The 13939-nt window shown below is 38.5% G+C and overlaps 2 protein-coding genes across 3 annotated transcripts; one reads left to right on the top strand and one right to left on the bottom strand.

Moving 5' to 3' along the window:
* Positions 1-10: 10 nt before the first annotated feature.
* Positions 11-2720, bottom strand: kbtbd13a (kelch repeat and BTB domain containing 13a). The gene has a single exon (XM_065294230.2). It carries the CDS (start codon positions 2144-2146, stop codon positions 683-685), a length of 1464 nt encoding a protein of 487 aa, XP_065150302.1. The 5' UTR covers positions 2147-2720; the 3' UTR covers positions 11-682.
* Positions 2721-5550: 2830 nt separating this feature from the next.
* On the top strand, positions 5551-12698 carry rasl12 (RAS-like, family 12). Of its 2 annotated transcripts, none has more exons than XM_065294456.2 (5): positions 5551-6042; positions 6196-6298; positions 6562-6635; positions 9645-9835; positions 12109-12698. In XM_065294456.2, exons 2-5 carry the CDS (start codon positions 6238-6240, stop codon positions 12440-12442), a joined length of 660 nt encoding a protein of 219 aa, XP_065150528.1. In that variant the 5' UTR covers positions 5551-6042; positions 6196-6237; the 3' UTR covers positions 12443-12698. The 2 variants fall into 2 exon arrangements, with proteins under 2 accessions (XP_065150528.1, XP_065150527.1); XM_065294455.2 differs by having other exon boundaries at positions 5555-6042; positions 6196-6252.
* The last annotated feature ends 1241 nt before the right edge of the window (positions 12699-13939 follow it).

The following is a 13939-nucleotide window of genomic DNA, read 5'->3' as shown; positions in this document are numbered from 1 at the left end:
TTTAGCTTATCAGCCTCCTTCCAAAATGGTAAACATGTCTCCCTAACAAGCTGATGAGTTAAATCAGGTGTTGTAAATAAGGAGACATCTAAAACTTTCTGGGAGGGGGGCCTCGAGGACCAGGATTGGGAAACACTGCTCTAGTGGAAATAGATTTGACTGTTGGCGCTCTGACAAGTGAACCAACAAATGCACTTAATTAGAGAAAACAGAGTGGGTCCAATATCATTGGTCTTAAAAACCTGGGGGGGGGGGTCTTGTCCAACCCACATATAATGGTTCTGACCGCCATGGCATTTTTTTGAAAAATAATGCACCCCCTAGAATGTTTGTCAGCATATGAGATTGAAGCCTTCAACAGCCCTCTGGTATGAAGAAATAATAAAATATGGCCAACCCAACAGTCAAGTTAAATTTACCCAACCATGGATGAAACAACCCAGCATGTTTTTAGAGTGAAATAAGACGAAAGATTTGAATGCAATTATTTATAAATAAAAATCACACGTCTAAAACCAGTCACATCACTTTCCATTATTTCACTTTCCAATTCCCACATTCCCTGTCCCATTTCACTGTTAACTGAATTTGACAATAATAAGCCTTTGACTTATGTCAGATCAGACAGCTCGGTATCAACAAATTCCTAGAATTCTATTATTTAAAAAAAAGGTATCGCCACTCAGTCTTGACATTGTAGGGAGTTTGAAGGGAGACTGTAGATCTCAGGTCCACTATCTTTCTTTTCCAAAGATTCGCTGCTTTTCTTTGGCAGTCTCAAGAGGAAAGTCCACATGGAGCCAATTCTTGGAAACCCTGTCAATTCTTTTTTTGTCCTCCATTTGTCCTCGATGGCATACTCCACAGTCGCTCTACGGTTCACCGTAAAAACAGAGTCACCTCGCACTACTGCAGTAAACAAGGCACCTTTACTGTTCTCGTACTGCCCGGGCATGGCCGTCCACTGACCTGTGGTCAGATTGTAACAGTCTATCATGCATCTCAAGAAATCATCAGATGGTCCATTTCTCATAACATACAAATTGTCTCTGTGGGCCACCATCCAATGGCCATAACTTTGATGCCTTACAAGTGTCGTGGTTAACTCCCACTTGTCTTTGTTCCCGACGTACTCGTAAATCTCCGTAGCATCCTTAGGTCTCCAGAGGCAGATGAAGAGTCTGCTCATAGTTTTGGTGCAAGTGACAGCGGCTGCAGGTCTCGGTAGATGGGCGGCAAAGGTCCAAGTGTCCGTGGAGACATTGTATTTTTCCACAGAGGACATTATGGTCTTGTCGTATTCTCCACCAATGATATAGAGGTGGCCCTCGTGGCCGACCAAAGTGCAGTTGTAGCGAAGTTGTTGTGGGCTAGAAAATGTGCTCCAAGTGTCTGTGGAAGCATCATAGCAGAACCCAGAGTCCACAACTTTGTTGGAGACATCATAGACCCCTCCAACGATATAGAGCTTATTGTCTAAGACTGCGACACCTGCCATGGTGGTGCTGGCGTTGAGGGGCAAATGGGTAAGAACCTTCCAATCTTTCTCATCTTCATCCAGGTAACAAACGGTCCTCATGAAGTCCTGCAGCAGTTTGATGGTCGGCGAGTGTGCACCGACAGTCACATATGTACTGGGAATAAGAGCCTCGATGTGTTCGATCAAATCCTTTGGCAAGCACTTCACATCTTCTTTGAGGTCTCCATACATGTCTCGGATAAACAAAGCAGCGCTTTCGAAGAGCTTAAATAACCCGAAAATAGCTGACGTGTGATACATGAGAAGGCAGTTGTCGGAATTTATGATGTTTATGAGATGCTCGGTTAGAGCTTGGACCTGAAGGAAAGCAGCACACTGGATGGCTTCGACAATTTCGTCTCTGTTCAGGATGGGTCTCTCTCCGTGTAACACCTGGAGGGTGACCAGGAAGCCACAGGCACTTGGTGCCTGAAGACAAATCTCATCTTGCAGACATTCCTTCATCCCAGAACGGAAAAGAGCTCGAAAGTATTCGCAGTGCTGCTCCAGGAGGCCTTTGTCCACCGTAAAAACACTTTCACCGAATCTTACTTTAACGAAACCCGTCGGCTGGCAAATCGCCTTCCCTGTGGTGACCTTTAAGTCAGCACAGCTGTTCGACTCCATCAAGTTGAGCAGAATTCCAGAGAAATTTCCACGTATGCATAATCAAACATGTTTTGGATGAGATTCACAGCACCGCTGGTTATCCGTGATATCTCTTTATGTCAGACGTACTTGACTGAGTGTTTGTATCAGTCCACAGTTTGTATTACTCCTAACAACTGCAAGAATAGAAGGGGCTATACATAGAAGTGAAAAGCTTGGCAGCATAATGCCTTGGCGTATCGGGGAGACCTATATGGCGGATAGCCATCACCCTAGAGGGCAGCAGTCCTTCTAGTTATTTATTACCCTTTGTTCTTGGCAGGCATTGAAAGAAGGCAGAAAATGTTATCTTCTCCCTTTGGTGAACAGGTGAAGGACCCAGAATTGTAACAATGGTATGCCTGTAAGGGTCACTTTTTGATGTGGGTCAACATTCCAAACTTTTCCACAAGGCCATTCAAAATGAGACTTGAACTTCATTGAAAAGAGTTATTGTTGCTTATCTTTATATAATAAAGTACAAACTGTTCCTAATGTCATTGTCAAGTTGCCTTTTGGCACCCTTGGGGATGTATTTCAAAATGTGGCAGATTAACTTGGGTAGTCAATTCAATGGTTTCCTTATGACTACAAATGAAATACGCTCACTGTAAAAAAAATGCTGTAGTTATGCAGCTGTTTGCCAGTAACTTACTGTAGATTTAAATTTATGATATTTACTGCAACAGTTTGTTCAAAGTTAAATGAACATTAAACATTAACAAGTCTTTATCTTTACAGAATAAAACTAAAATAACAGCCTCTTGCAAAACATTCTGGGAATAGAAATCTGAAAGAAAAACACAAAAAGGTTGACGAGGACTTCTGGTTCCCAAAATGCTTTGCATGAGGCTGTTATTTTATAGTTTTATTCTGTAGAGATAAAGACTTGTTAATGTTTAGTGTTAATTAAAAGTAAATAATAGTAAAATAACATCAATTAATATCTACAGTAAGTTACTGGCAAACAGCCAGTACAGAAATGTTTAACAGCGTAACTAATGTTAAACAAATGAAACCTTATTGTAAAGTGTTGCCAGAAAACTGCATAAGCCAAAAGTGTTATCCAACTTTGGATGAAACTGTCCAAATTAACATCTTCGCTTTTTTCAAATATTTGATTAAATATGCATAAAAAAAATTGCATTTACAGTATAAACACTATAGCTCAGTACTGAAAAGAATTTAAAGGTGCAGTGTGTAATTTTAATAAGGATGTCTTGACGGAAATGCTAAATAATATACAAAACTATATTATCAGGGGTGTATAAAGACCTTTCATAATGAACTGTTATGTGTTTTTTTTACCTTAGAATGAGACGTTTTTATCTACTTACACCGAGGGTCCCCTTACATGGAAGTCGCCATTTTGTGCCGCCATGTTTCTTCAGAAGCTCTTAACGGACAAAGTGTTTGTGCACTGGTATGTTTGTCCAGTGGCGGCTACCATAGCTTCTCTGTGTGTTTCAAAAGTGAGGGGTGAGCAGTGGGCTGAGCCGTTGGTTGCAATTCGTAACCTCACCACTAGATGCCTAAAATTTACACACTGCACCTTTAAGTAAAAAAATTACACATGTGTGCAAAGTTTATAAAGACAAAGCGCAGGACATCTGTATTACCACAAAAGTAAATATTAAAAACAGATATAATTGTAGTCTTTGTATACTTTTACATTTTTTAATGTTCGAAAAAACTTAAATACACCTTAAATGAAAATAATTTTGCCAGTAGTGTCTTGAATGTTTGGTGTTTTGTCCATATTGTACCATATACCTATATTTGAAGCATTTGGTTCCAAAATGCGATAAACAACTTTTTTTTTAAATGAGTTACTGCCAAGATCATTATTGTATCAGGTCAGTATTAAAAAGTTAATTCTTAATTTTACTCAAAATCTAATATCCGCCGTGTTATTCTGTCATCTTTTCTCCCTTTTTTACCAAAACGCAATAAACTCCAGTCCTCCTTTGCTGCACACTGCAATAAATCCGCTCAACAAATCACAGCGCACCACTCCACGAATTGTAAACAACAATGGTGGTGCGTTGAATACAGTACTTTGTGATCAACAAACAAACAAAAACAAAATAATACTTTGATGGCACTGATAAACCTGTGGTGGTTTTCTGTGGCAGAAAAGAAACGTAAGCCATCAACATCTAATAATTTATGCGAGAGGCACTCGGAAGATGGAAAAATTCTGGTGTTGTTGCTTGTTCTCCCGACAGCATCAAGCTTCTGTCATGCTAAAGGGCGATTTATAGTCGTGGGTAGATTCGGCGTAGGCTTTCCGTAGCCTGTGCGTAGCTCTGCGTCAGATCTACGCGGACCGCAAGCGCTGTGATTGGTCCACCAGAACCCCTCCCGTCAGGTAAATAAAACTGCATCATAGGTATTTCTGTTTGTGACTGTGAAAACAAAGATGAGCCAAGTTGAGGAGTGATTTAACTCAAACTGCAACAAAAGTTGTTTATTTACTTCCATCATTGCTGGTCTTCTCAAATTATACACAACAAGTTGCTATTTCTTCTTCGTTTGTGGGTTAACTTGCCAAGCTTGTTCTTCTCTGACGGTCGCGCTGCTACTGTGGTTACACGCGTAGATACTGCCTACCAGCGGTTTGCGGGTGTGTTTGCACGTCGACGCGGAGGACGACGCAAAAGTATAAATGAAAACCGACGCGGAACCTACGCCATCGCGGCTACGCCGTAGGACCTACGCACGACTATTACGAGCCCTTAACACACTGAACTCAGGGGATCTTCTGAAAAACTTTCAATTATTTTACGCGAAGCCAATGAAAATCGAGCAGGACCAAAACATTTTACAGCCGATCACTGTGAAAAAATTTCAGCGACGACGTCCCAAGGATGACAGCAGTCATTAATGTTTATTTTTTAATCAGTGTATACCACTAGTCAACTAAATGAATATAACATGGCAAAGATAAATGCACATTTATATATCGATTCAATAGATTTATAGCATTTAAAAAAAAAACGTAATAACAAATAAATCTTTGAAAATCAAATAATGGATTTGAATTTTTAATGTTATTATAACCTAAAGATGCTATGTGAATGTTTGTAACAGAAAATAGTGGTTTTCATCTTGTCACTTTCTTGGTATAAAAACACGTTTTTACCAAAATTTGTCATAATGGATTTATTGCATTTTAGAACCAAACTCTTCATTTTAACCTGAAGAGGCTTAAAATCAAATATTGTACAAATCTCCTCCTAGACATTCTTTTTGGCCACTCCTGTATAAGTATGTGCTTATGTCTATACAGTAGTTAAATTATGTATGAATTGTTTAATGCCATTACCACAATACATTTAACTGTACAGTGAAAGCAACAGGCATTGCAGTAGAAACAAGGGTTATTTCTGTTCATGGGAGGCGGGGCTTAGATGGTCCATTATGTGCTCCAACCCACCAAACCAAAACTATCCCAACATCTCCGCATTCAGCCCCCCTCTCACAACATCATCTCCAGCTGTACACCCCTACTAAAGTCTGAGGAATATAACTCTACAGAGGAGAAGACAACAGTTTTTAAAGTTTATCTGAATCGGCTGTGATTTTGGAAATGTCTTTCATATTGCAGTAATATTCAGCTGTTTTACATCGAGCTCTGGGCAGAGATCAGACGTCACCCAGGTATGAAGTGAAGATCAAAGCGCACGTGGACTCTGATGGACTGTACGATTCAGATCGGCTTCGGCACACATCTCAATCTTTTGATCTTTCACGCTTCAAAATGTCTCTAATGTTTGGGAAAGCGAGGACTTGTAACATTGTAACGGTCCCTGAGCACGAGCCTTCAGAATGTAACATCGTCATTTTGGGAGCTATGGGAACTGGAAAGTCAGGTACGATTTTATGCATCGCATATTGACTTTATAAGTGAAACATTTCCACAAGATTATTTTTATAAAGCAAATGATTTCCTGGTATCCCATTGGGATGGCTTATGTAATTGTACACTAAATTTGGATTTAAAGGAAGTTTTTCTTTCCCCACAGCTCTCACTGTGAAATTCCTCACAAAGAGATTCATCAGTGAATATGACCCAAATCTTGGTGAGTCTCTCAGCGTTGAGAGATGTTTTAACAAACATATTTCATGGTGAATATATATTATTGTATTTTACTATAGTGTGAATGATAAACATGGAGTTTTTATTTATTTATGAGACATACTGTACACTATTAAAAATAAAGAGGATTGAACGGTTCTTCACAGCGATGCCATAGAATAACATTCAGCCAAAACTTTTTTTATGGCATCGTGAAGCATCTTTAGTTTTAAGACTAAACAAGAAACCTAATAAGATCATGTGTGTGGTCTGATGTGTTTCTCAGTCCAAGCTTTTTATGTTTTGTTTCCAGAAGATACCTATTCTTCTGAAGAAATGGTCGACCAACAGCCAGTTTTAGTCAAAGTGATGGACACTGCTGATCAGGTAATGAACTTGAATTTGACATTTGTGACCCTAGACCACGTGATATCAGAAGGATCCTTTTTATTGAGATGTATACATCATCTGAAAGCTGAATAAATAAGCTTTTGTTTGGACAATATTCGGCTGAGATAAAACTATTAGAATATCTGGAATTGGAGGGTGCAAAAAATCCAAATATTGAGAAAATCGCCTTAAAAGTTGTACAAATGAAGTCCTTAGTAAACACATATTACTGATGATAAATACATTTTTGATATATTTATGTTAGGAAATTTACAATTATCTTCATGAAACATGATCTTTACTTCATATCCTAATGATTTTTGGCATAAAAGTGATCATTTTGATGTATTGCTGGCTATTGCTACAAATATACCTGTGCAAATCCACTTTTATAAAACATCTGATAATTTACTCACCCCCTGCATGTCTTCCATAATGTTTATGTCTTTCTTTGTTCAGCCGAGAAGAAATTAAGTTTTATGAAGAAAACATCCCAGGATTTTTCACCATATAGTAGACCTCAACAGTTTACAGTTTCAATGCAGCTTCAAAGGGCTCTAAATGATCCCAACTGAGACATAAGGGTCTTATCTTGCGAAGCGATCGTCATTTTTGCCAGAAAAAACATCAACTTCTCGTCTTGCACTAGCCTTGTGACGCGCCAGTGTGACCTTGGGTATCATGTAATCACGTCGAATGGTCACGCAGGACGTATGCAAAACTACCGCTTCAGTGTTTATAAGTGTAGAGAAAGAGAACCGTTCTGACGTTGTTGTATGAGGAATGACACTAATTAATGTCTTTCTGTGAGTTTATTGTTTAAAAAGGTCCGTAAGTGTGCATTATACATATACAATGGGTAACTTTTCGATGGATTACGTAAATAAGGTCGCGCTGGCACGTCACACACGGCTAGTGCAATACGAGAAGATAGGCGAAAATGATGATCGTTTCACTAGATAAGACCCTTAAGCCCGATTTATAGTCGTGCGTAGGTTCTACGCCGTAGCTATCTGTAGCCTGTGCGTAGCTCTGCGTAGCCTGACGTGCACCTCGCAAAATTTTTAACAGCCCGTCAGTTCTACGCGGACCGCAAGCGCTGTGATTGGTCTACCAGAACCCCTCCCGTCAGGTAAAAAAACTGCGTCATAGGTATTTCCGTTTGCAACGATGAAAACAAAGACGGACCAAGTTGAGGTGTGATTTAACTGAAACTCGCTGTTTATTTACTTCCATCATTGCTGGTCTTCTCAAACATACACAACAAGTTGCTGTTTCTTCTTCGTTTGTGAATTAACTTGCCAAGCTTATTCAGCTATGTTTATGCTCGCCGCGTCCGCACGGGCGTGTTGGTGCGCGCGGCAAAAATGACGTCAACGCGGAGTGGCCGGTCGTGCGCGTTGGGTGCGCGAGACCCCATTTCGCGTGGAGTTGTGCACGGCATATTTTGTAACTTTCCGCGCGAACTCGAGGCGATTCTGTCCGAGCAGGCAAGCCTGTGACGTATCTCTTTGATCAATCCAAGCAAAACAATTTATATATTTATCTGACACTCTGTAAGTAAAGTATGGAAACTTTGCAGTTTAAAACACGAATTCTTTTACATGATTCAGAATGTTTGGCTTATATTTGTATTGAATGAACCACTGGACGAGGAATAAAATACAAACCTTAAGATATCTGTACTGTTTGTTTAGTAAAAAACGTTAATGAAATGATCATGTTTAATAAAGACATATTTAAAAGATTGTTGTTTTATTCATGTTCTCATATTTATATATCAAACTCTGATGTTAAAAGCACCAGGGTTGTTCCAGCGGACGACTTCTTCTATTCTCTTCTTTGTGTTGGTTTTTGACTTTATTGCTCGCGCCTCCTGGTGATTCAAAAAATAGTGCAACAGTGAGCGCGTCAACTATAAACGCCTCGTCCGTTTGGTGAGACGCGCGCGCGATCTGCGGAGGCTTGCGTTGCAGACCAAAGCGCGAGTATAAACAAAGCTTTCTTCTTTGACGGTCGCGCTGCTACTGTGGTTACACACGTGGATACTGCCTACCAGCGTTCTGCGTGCGTGTTTGCACGTCGACGCGGACGGCGACGCAAAATTATAAAAGATAAAACCGACGCGGAACCTACGCCATCGGACCTACGCACAACTACAACGAGCCCTTTATACCTCGGTTGGAATCTTTTAGACCCCTTTGAAACTGTTGAGATTCATTAAAGTCCAATATATGGAGAAAAATCCTGGAATGTTTACCTCAAAAAAACATAATTTCTTCTCGACTGAACAAAGAAAGACATAAACATCATGGATGACATGGGGGTGAGTAAATAATCAGGATTTTTTAAATAAAAGTGAAGTAATCCTTTAACTCTTTCCCCGCCATTGACGAGATTTCTCGTCAATTAAGAGAAAACGCTTCCCCGCCAATGACGAGATATTCCGTCTTTCCGCAATACCGCTATTATCCACCAGGTGGCGCCCTTCCGCAACTTTTTAAAACCGGAAGTATTGCCCTATGGCAAGCGGCTGCATGTCCGTGTCTGTTTTAAAGATCGCTCTGAATGGGATCTCTATGAAAAGTCCGTCATAAAAATGGAATTATTTCTGCTTTTTGCTCAAAATATGGTGTTTTTGCAAAAACCTACCCATATTCAAAAGCTGATTGCAAAAGAACCACTAAAGGTAGGATGAAACGGTTTTTTTTTGTTTGAAAGCAGAGGGTCTGTTCTTTCATTTGGTATATTGTATGTTTATATATTTAAAGAAGAACATTTTCTGGAAGGCATTAAACTTTGGTGAAAATCATGAAAAACGCTGGCGCTGGCTGGCAACTTTTTTTAAAAACGCTGGCGGTGAAAGAGTTAAGGAGTTTTGTGGTCCATGGTCACATTTGATGTTTCTACCCAGATTTGTTCCCTCATCATGGTTTTACTGAGTGTCTGTCAAATGGAAAACTATGAAAAAAAGGCAACTAAACACATCTGTCTTATTCATATCAGGATGGACCAGTCAACTGTGAGCGGTATTTAGCTTGGGCCAATGCCTTCTTCATTGTCTACAGCATTGACAATCGAAACAGTTTTGAGGTCTGTCAACAGTATATCGAGACTGTGACTCTTTACACAAAAGGCCTGCAGCCAGAGGCACCTGTCATTCTTATAGGCAACAAACTGGACATGGAGAGATACAGGTAAATCAAATCCATCCTATTAGAATACATTATGACTCGTTATGTAAATCTGCCAACATTCCTGTCTGAGTGAGTGTCAGTGAAAAATCGAAACAGTAATGAAGTAACTACGCATAGCAGGAAATTATGCATTTACATAAACTCTAGTCTTGTTTGTTTAACAGGAGAACTGTAATAAACTATGTTATAACAATGATCCCCAACACTAGCTAAATATTTAGCTTTCAACCTTTCAAGATTTTAAAACATTTGAGTAAGATCTGATAACTCCAGGAAATGTTTATTGCTTTTTATTTCACTTTCATCGTGCAAACACACTATATGATATTGTACTGTATATGCAGGATCACATTTAAAATGACAATATAACAGCTGGACTCAATCATTTACATATCCGCAGATTTACGTGTGCTTTGCCAACAATGCTTTTAACTGAAGCTTTGACTGCTCATACCCATTTTTTTGAGGGGCCTTTAAAAGGCAATCCTCTTTAAAAAGTACACTTTTGCATCTAAAGAGTTCATGGTACCTCAGAGGTACCGCAAAGCTTTTTAAAAGGTAACTGCCCCAATCACAACATGGGACCACTTTTTTCAGTATTGTATTTTAGTAGTAAATATGTGTTGATATCAAGGCTTTGATTCTATTTAAAAAAATATTTGGGGTTTAATTCAATTTAGGATCCATCAACAGGATTAAAAGTGTACTTTTTAATGGGTACAGCTTTTGTATCTTTTTCTGAGAGTGTAGTAAGTTAGTCTATGTTATGTTTAAAATCATTTGTGATCCTGGAGCACAAAACCAATCATAAGTCGCACAGGTATAAATAGGCAACAGTACATTGTGTGGGTCAAAATGATTGATTTTATGCCAAAAATCATTAGGATATTAAAGGGGACATATTATGAAAATCTGACTTTTTCTTAAAATCTGAACATTTCTGAAAATCTGATGTTTAAGTGCTATAATTGGGGCCCCACTGCTGCTATTAACCTACCAAATGTGAAAAAACAAAACAGTTACTTAATAATTCCCTGGAAGCATGTGAAAAAATAGGTAATTGAAATGTGGCTCCCCTTGTGATGTCAAAAGGGGATCTTATTATAATAATACTGCCTGTAAATCTGCACTATCCAACCATGGCACTGCCATTTAGCGACAGCACAATTGAGTTTTAATTTCCAACAAACCACCATCATGGCGATCAGTGTTTGCATTTCATCCGCTCATTTGCATTTTAAAGGACACACCCACAAAGTGATAGTTACCTGCATCTACAAAAGGCCAATTTTAACATGTTATAATCTATAAATATATGATATTTTAAGCTAAAACATCATATATGTACTCTGGAGACACCAAAGACTTATTTTACATCTTTTAAAAAAGTCTTGTGAAATGTCCTGTTTAAGTAAAGATCATGCTCCATGAAGATATTTTGTGCATTTACTATTGTAAATACATCAAAAATGTATTTATCATTAGTAATATGTGTTGCTAAAGATTTCATTTGGACAACTTTAAAGGGGATTTTAAAGTTCAACATGTTGATTTTTTTGCACCCTCAGATTCCAAATGGTTATCTCGGCCAAATATCGTCCTATCCTAACAAACCATACATCAATGGAAAGCTTATTTATTCAGCTTTCATACGATGTATAAACAAAATTAACTATTATGACTGGTTTTTGTGGTCCAGGGTCACATTTCGCTTACACTAACACACTTGTGATGTAAGTAAACAGGCTTGCAATCCAGAGAGTTTAAAATAAGAAAAGGTATGAAGCTTATTTCTCATCTAAGAAATCTTATTATTGGAGCTTTCAAAGTTGTCTTATTTTGTTTTATTAACTCCTGTAGCTGGCACTAGTATACAATACCCTTTTGGTTTCCTTGCATGTATCATTAGAAAGTTACAAGGTTTACCGGATATGTGGTAGAGTGAAATTTACCTGGGTTTTTCTTAATTATAGTTTAATTATAGGAAATGAGATAATGTATTAGGACTATCAATTTATTTATTTAAATTAAAATAGTACAAACTCCAATTTTGATAACATTTGACTGCATAATTTGATTTTGACAAGATTTCTATTATTAGATACAGTTCATTAACACTGTATATAACTCTATTGGTCTTTTATTGAAATTTTTACGATATAAGACCCTGAAACCGTTCTTGTAATTGGCAATAACCGATATAGTCCAGTAAATGACACTGTGCCTCGTGTGTTTGTATTGAATAGGCCTACATTGTTTTCTATCTCTCTCAGACAGGTGAGCAAGTCAGACGGCGCGTCCCTGGCGTCGCGTGTCGGCTGTCTGTTCTTTGAAGTTTCCGCCTGCTCGGATTTTCTGTCAGTTCAGCACATCTTTCACGAGGCCGTACGGGAGGTACGGCGGGAGACGGAGAGGAGCATCGGTCCGCTCTTCATCAGCGAAGATAAATCCGCCATCAGCCTGTCCTCCGCACCTCCCCTCACCGCCTGTTATAAAGAGCTGCCCGCCCCGGCCACGGCCAAGCTGGTGACGGTAAAATCATCACGAGCTCAAAGTAAACGCAGAGCCCCCACACTGACGCTTCTCAAAGGCTTTAAGATCTTCTAATCTGACTGACTGCTGCCATCTTCTGATCTACCACAAAAAGTGCCTCTGTTTATAAAGCATATAGTTCCGGTCATTGAGCCGCGTTCATCAGTATCACTGCGCCACTGCGTCACTGCGTTGCTTGGCAACCACTTTGTTGAATTGTTTCTGAAGAACTACATTGCTTGGTGGACGAATAATATGGATTTATTATTAATCATGTCATTACAGTTGTGTTGCTGTGTATGTTTGTTCTTATTAAACCTTGCCAAAAATATGGAATGACAATTTATTTTAAGCAATAAGCCCTGTGAAGCTGTGGTGGATGTTGGATTTAAAACATTTAGAGGTTACGGCAAAAGTAAATATAATTTAATTTCAAATATAATTTTAAATATAGGCTATTTCAAAATATACAAAAAATGGCCAAAGAATATATGTGCTGAAATATATTTAGTATTTTTTACCAATATATTTATGAAATATATTTTAAAAAGATATATTATAAAGCATTTATATTCACGTTGTATGTTACAATCTGTAAAGATAACATGTTTGAAAAGGTTCAAATTATACGGTATTTTCAACTGCAAAAATATATGTATTATTTTATAATTTGGCCAGTAAAAATATATTTTTTATGTAGCCTAGTTCTAAACGTAGGTTCGGGAGGACCCTAAACATTCAGGCCTGTATATAAGGCAGCCTCTGTGTCCAGCTGTAATTCTTCCGGCATCCCTCCTCCTCCCCATCTCCTCCTTCACTGCTCTCCTTCTTCCTCCTTGCAGTTCTGTGGGGGGTTGAACTTGGTGCCCGAGCCCCGTCCTCAGGTTAAAACATTTTTACATATTTTTGGCCAGAGAAATGTATTTTTTGGTATTAGCGCTCCTTAGCTGCTCTAAATTAAAGTTCATTTAAAGGGACATGCACATTTTTCTGCATTAAAGCAACACTAAAGAGTTATTGCTCTTTGCTCCCCCTACAGGTTAGACGCGTAATTGTTATTAGCACTGTCGTAAATACTGCAACATAGCTGGCTCTGATTGGATTGTAGGTCTGCCGTAAAGCAATTTTTTGTAGTTTTCACTCGAACTACAGGACCACTACCCAACGGTTGGAAACTTCTTTAGTGCGGTTTTGGCCGATAGAGGGCTGCAAAGCGAATGTGAAAGTGCCATTCACCCTGTTTTGAGTGGATGAACAACTAAAACTTTTTTGGAAACGTTATTTTAATTTTTAATTTTTTGTCAAAACATATTTATTATGATGTTATCATGTTTTTATTGTGTTTTATTGTGCTACTTAGTTGTATTTTTTTTAGCTATGAAGGCTTAAATCAAAACAAATCATATGCAGTTTGATTGATATTAATTGGAATGCACAATCACAAAACAAGATTTAGAAAAATCACAAACTAGTCTTCAAATCTTGAAGGTTCTGTGTCCCTCTTCTATGAACTCTGACCTTTCCATAGATTTTTAATTGGATTCAAATCAGGTGATTGGATGGGGCATTCTA

The sequence above is a fragment of the Paramisgurnus dabryanus genome, chromosome 2 (genome assembly GCF_030506205.2).
Source record: "Paramisgurnus dabryanus chromosome 2, PD_genome_1.1, whole genome shotgun sequence".
Classification (NCBI taxonomy): Eukaryota; Metazoa; Chordata; class Actinopteri; order Cypriniformes; family Cobitidae; genus Paramisgurnus; species Paramisgurnus dabryanus.
The sequence above is the reverse complement of the archived record's forward strand: the minus strand, read 5'-3'. Positions and strand labels throughout refer to the sequence as shown.

Bases quoted from the DNA above. Each gene is read 5' to 3' on its own strand.
- rasl12 (XM_065294455.2), top strand. From the start codon at position 5,931: ATGTCTCTAATGTTTGGGAAAGCGAGGACTTGTAACATTGTAACGGTC. The intron at 6,043-6,195 runs GTACGATTTTAT...CTTTCCCCACAG, and splicing joins TATGGGAACTGGAAAGTCAG to CTCTCACTGTGAAATTCCTC. The intron at 6,636-9,644 runs GTAATGAACTTG...TATTCATATCAG, and splicing joins TGATGGACACTGCTGATCAG to GATGGACCAGTCAACTGTGA.
- kbtbd13a (XM_065294230.2), bottom strand. From the start codon at position 2,146: ATGGAGTCGAACAGCTGTGCTGACTTAAAGGTCACCACAGGGAAGGCG.